Genomic DNA, 4,203 nt, shown 5'->3' with positions numbered 1-4,203 from the left:
GGGCCCAGAGTGGGGCAAATGAGAATGGAGGCAGGTGTGGGTGTTTCACCTTTTCTTGCCCACATTTTGTTGTTGACAGTACCGGGAGTTGAACCCGCGACTTTCTGATCACAGGCCTGTCTTCTAACCTCTGCGCCACCACTCCCTCAAAATTCAAAATCTTACTTCTAACCTACAAAGCTCTCAACAACCTAGCTCCAGCTTATATTACAGATTGTTCCAGATGTTTCTAACAGAGCACTTCACTCTCAGACTGCAGGTTTACTTGTGGTCCCTAGAGTTTTCAAAAGCAGAATGAGAGGAAGATCTTTCAGTTACCAGGCTCCTCTCTTGTGGAACCTGTTCATACGTCTGACACATTGTCCAGTTTCAAGACTTTCCGTTTTGATAAATCCTAGTTAGGGTCGGCTTGGGTTTCCTGAACTATCCCTTAGTTATGCTGCTATAGGCTTAGAATGATGGATGACAAACTGACCACATGTCCTCACTCTGCTACTGTCTTTTTATGCAATATAATAGCACTTTACTTACTTTGTTCTTTAAACTCATAATTTTGTTGACATTTGATAATAAAAATTTAAAAAACAAACAAAAAAAAAAGCACAATTTCAAAGTTTATAGTTACGTATATTAAAAAAAATCCAAAAAACTTGATGAAGCTTGAGTCAGGAGAAAGCCTCATGTGTACTCGTAACACAGGATAAAATCATTACTTATTATTTTACTGATAATTAGAAATAAAGATCTTCAAGAAAAGTAGTTGATGGTTCCAAAGAGTAAAAACCTCGGGTCTCTTGTTCTTCAAAATTTGTGTTGTGGAATTTTATCGGTAGATAAAAAGGACATCAAAACCAACACACAGCTGGATACAGCGGTGGTGGGATGCATCACAAACACACCTTGAGTCCAGCTACAGGCAGGAGGTGGAACATCTGGAGAGCTGGTGCAAGAAGAACAATCTTCACATCAATGTGAAGAAGACGAAGGAGATGATCATGGATTTCAGATGGAACAAATACTCCCACCACGTCCCCCACAAAAAGGGGAGGATCTGTGGTGGAAGTGGTCTCCAGCTACAAGTACTTGGGTGTGCACCTGAATGACAACCTCAGCTGGAGCAACAACACCACCAGTCTGATGAAGAAAGCTCATCAGAGACTCTACTTCCTCAGACGGCTGAGGCGAGCTGGTCTGGGAAGCTCAGTCCTCACCTCCTTCTACAGGTGTGCAGTGGAGAGCATCCTGTGCTCCAGCATCAATGTGTGGCATGGAGGCTGCACAGCTGCAGAAAGAAAAGCTTTGCAGAGAGTGGTGAAGGCTGCACAGAAGATGTTGGAGTCAGCCTCCCCACCATCACATACATCTACACCTCCAGATGCAGGAAGAGGGCCACCTGCATCATGAAGGACCCCACTCACCCAGCAAACACACTTTTTGCCCCGCTCCTCTTAGGAAGGAGGTTGAGGAGCATTAAGTGTAGAACCACTAGACTGAGGAACAACTTCTACCCTGAGGCTGTTAGACTCATGAATCTCTAACCAGAATAATCACTGTAAGGAACTTTAATTGATGATATGTGACTTATTTATACTGCTGATTATCCTTGCTGCTGATCTCATGCTGCTGATTATCTCATGCTGCTGCATTCATTCATACCTATCTGCGCTCACCTTGGGCTGCTGTTGTTATGCCGTATTGTTTTACATTATTAGTGTTTAATGTAGGCAGCACGGTGGCGCAACTGGTAGAGCTGCTGCCTCTCAGCGAGCAGGTCCTTGGTTCAAACCCCGGTCCAGGGGCCTTTCTGGGTGGAGTTTGCATGTTCTCTCCGTGCATGCATGGGTTTTCTCCGGGTACTCCGGTTTCCTCCCACAGACCAAAAACATGCATGTTAGGCTGATTGGTAACTCTAAATTGTCCCTAGGTGTGAGTGAGAGAGTGAATGTTTGTTTGTCTCGTTTGTCTCTATGTGTCCCTGTGATGGACTTGTGACCCGTCCAGGGTGTCCCCCGCCCCTCGCACAGTGATTGCTGGACATGGGCACCGGCGACCCCCGTGACCCAAAATGGAATAAACGGGTAAAGATAATGGATGGATGGATGGTGTTTAATGTATATTTGAACTCTTTTAGCGTACCGTTTGGCGCTTGTTCAGCGTTTATCTTAGATCCTTATTTACTGTTTCTTTTCATACTTTATATTTTTGCTATTGTTGGATGTAACTTGGATCCCCGTGAACATAATTTCGTTCCACCTCATGTACCACATGTGGTAGAAACGGCAAAGTCGACTTGAACTTGACTTGGAAAATACACTAGCAGGAAAACTGCAGCTGTATTCTGATTCTGGAGGGTCAAAGTAAAGTACCTGGTGATCCTTCGAGCCTCCATGAAGCTGGGTGAGTCTCTTCTTCTCTTTCGTATGGGTGAGTAGCTGCGTGAGCGGCGGCGTGCTCGGCTGTCAGTGTCCGAGCGGTTAGCGCTGTCCCTCTCTCTGTGTGACCCACAAACCACCGTCACATGTCAGCAGAATGAACGAGGGTGGAGGATAATCGAGACGCCTCACCTGGACATGTTCTGTCTGCTGTGGGGGGATTTGACCTTGCTGAGGCCTTTGTCTCTGGAGGCCGAGCGTGAGGACGAGCGGCCGCTGCTACAGGAGCTGCTGCGCTGGCGGAGGTGGGCTTTGCTCCGGGACTCTTTGTTCTTTCTTCCTGATGTGTATGAATGGCGTCCTGGAGTACCCGAGGTGCTCCTGTGATGCGCCTGACCCCGGCTTGAGCGGCGGTGGCGTTTGGATGCGTGGCCACCCTTTGACCTGCGGTAACAGGAAGTGTAACGTGGCACATTTTATAATGATTAATAATATAAAAGCTGTCTGTGGTGAGATAAGTGGAAGCTGTACTTTTTCTGGTGACGAGAGGTCCTCCCTCTCTGAGCGTGGTTCTGCTGGGAGTGGGTCGAGTCGCTGCTGTGGGCCGGGGAGCGGGAGCTCCTCCTCTGACCTCTTTGGCTTCCTCTCCTCTGAGCTAGGGAGCTCCCTACAGCTGTCACCTTGCCATCCACGCTCCCAGCCTCTCCAGCTGAGCACATCAGTCCTGTTTGGTTCCTGCTGGGGGCGCTGTGGAGCTTGTGGCCTCTCAGCACCGTGGACTGGACCCCTGCAGAGCTAGCATTCAGCAGATGCAGCTTCTGCAGACAAATTATGACCAACAATGGAAATAAAAACAAAACAAAAAGGAAAAGAAAAATAGACAAAAACAGCATTAGAGCGTTTTCACTTGGTTGATAATTAAAAGTTAAGTTTTTTTTGCCAAAAGAAGGTAAACATCTAAAAGAAAAAGGTCTAAGGTTTCTTCAAATGGCTTATAGATAGTCCTCTATGGTGCAGCGCATGCAATACTTGGCATGCAAAACCATAATGAGTAGAAGAAATCATAATTGCAAAAACAAACGAAGAACTAGGAAGAGCAGGAAAAGAAGGAAAAATAAACAAAACTGAATCAAATAAGTTTAAGAGCAAAGGCAGAAAAAACAGAGCTACAGATTTTGTAGAGTAGAAAAGAGGACTTCTTCAGTTTTTTAAAGTAATGGCTAACAAAAATGAAATAAAACAGGAAGAAAAGACAACTTGACAAAACATCACAGAAATGGAAGGAACAAAATAAAGATCACGATTATTGAATCAGTTGAATCAGAAAACAAACTGACAGCTACTCAATTTTCTCTTTGTGGATTTATTCCTGAGAACATTTGCTGAGATGTGAACAGCGACCCATTGGCTTTGTTTTAATGTTTTTATGGTTACTCTTGTTTAACTCCCTTCTGGTTAACATCCACTTACCAATAAAGTGGTATTCCCTCCTTTAGTAGGTAAGGTATGAAGAAAAGGGAAAAGTGGGGCAACATAAGTGCATCATTAGATTCACAAAATGCAAGAGAAAAAGACACAAAAGCCTTCCCTGCCAGTGACTCATGAGACAATGCATGGAAATCAAGAGAAAAGAACTCAAAGCAAAAAGGAGAAACCAAAATGTGCTGGGAGTTCCTCATACAGGGAGTAAATCCTTCCGACCGAGGCGTCTTGCTGGACACCACACATCTACTGGCTGCTGAGTGTTCAGGACGACATCCTACCCCCCATGATCTGACCTGGCTTTACTGCCTGACGCGACCTCTACACCTGCGCTCACTGGCTCTTTAAC

The 4,203-nt window shown here is 45.4% G+C and overlaps 1 protein-coding gene across 1 annotated transcript in view; it reads right to left on the bottom strand.

The window, feature by feature from the left end:
• The window catches only part of srrm3 (serine/arginine repetitive matrix 3), a 114,009-nt gene that overhangs the window by 6,024 nt on the left and 103,782 nt on the right, over window positions 1-4,203 (bottom strand). The window contains exons 10-12 of the mRNA XM_037687714.1: window positions 2,904-3,190; window positions 2,565-2,816; window positions 2,367-2,492 (exon numbers count right to left, since the gene is read on the bottom strand). Coding sequence (XP_037543642.1) covers window positions 2,367-2,492; window positions 2,565-2,816; window positions 2,904-3,190 — 665 coding nt within the window. The remainder of the gene's footprint in view (window positions 1-2,366; window positions 2,493-2,564; window positions 2,817-2,903; window positions 3,191-4,203) is intronic.

Source organism: Nematolebias whitei, chromosome 14 (genome assembly GCF_014905685.2).
Source record: "Nematolebias whitei isolate Nwh7 chromosome 14, NemWhi1, whole genome shotgun sequence".
Taxonomy (NCBI): domain Eukaryota; kingdom Metazoa; phylum Chordata; class Actinopteri; order Cyprinodontiformes; family Rivulidae; genus Nematolebias; species Nematolebias whitei.
The sequence above is the reverse complement of the archived record's forward strand: the minus strand, read 5'-3'. Positions and strand labels throughout refer to the sequence as shown.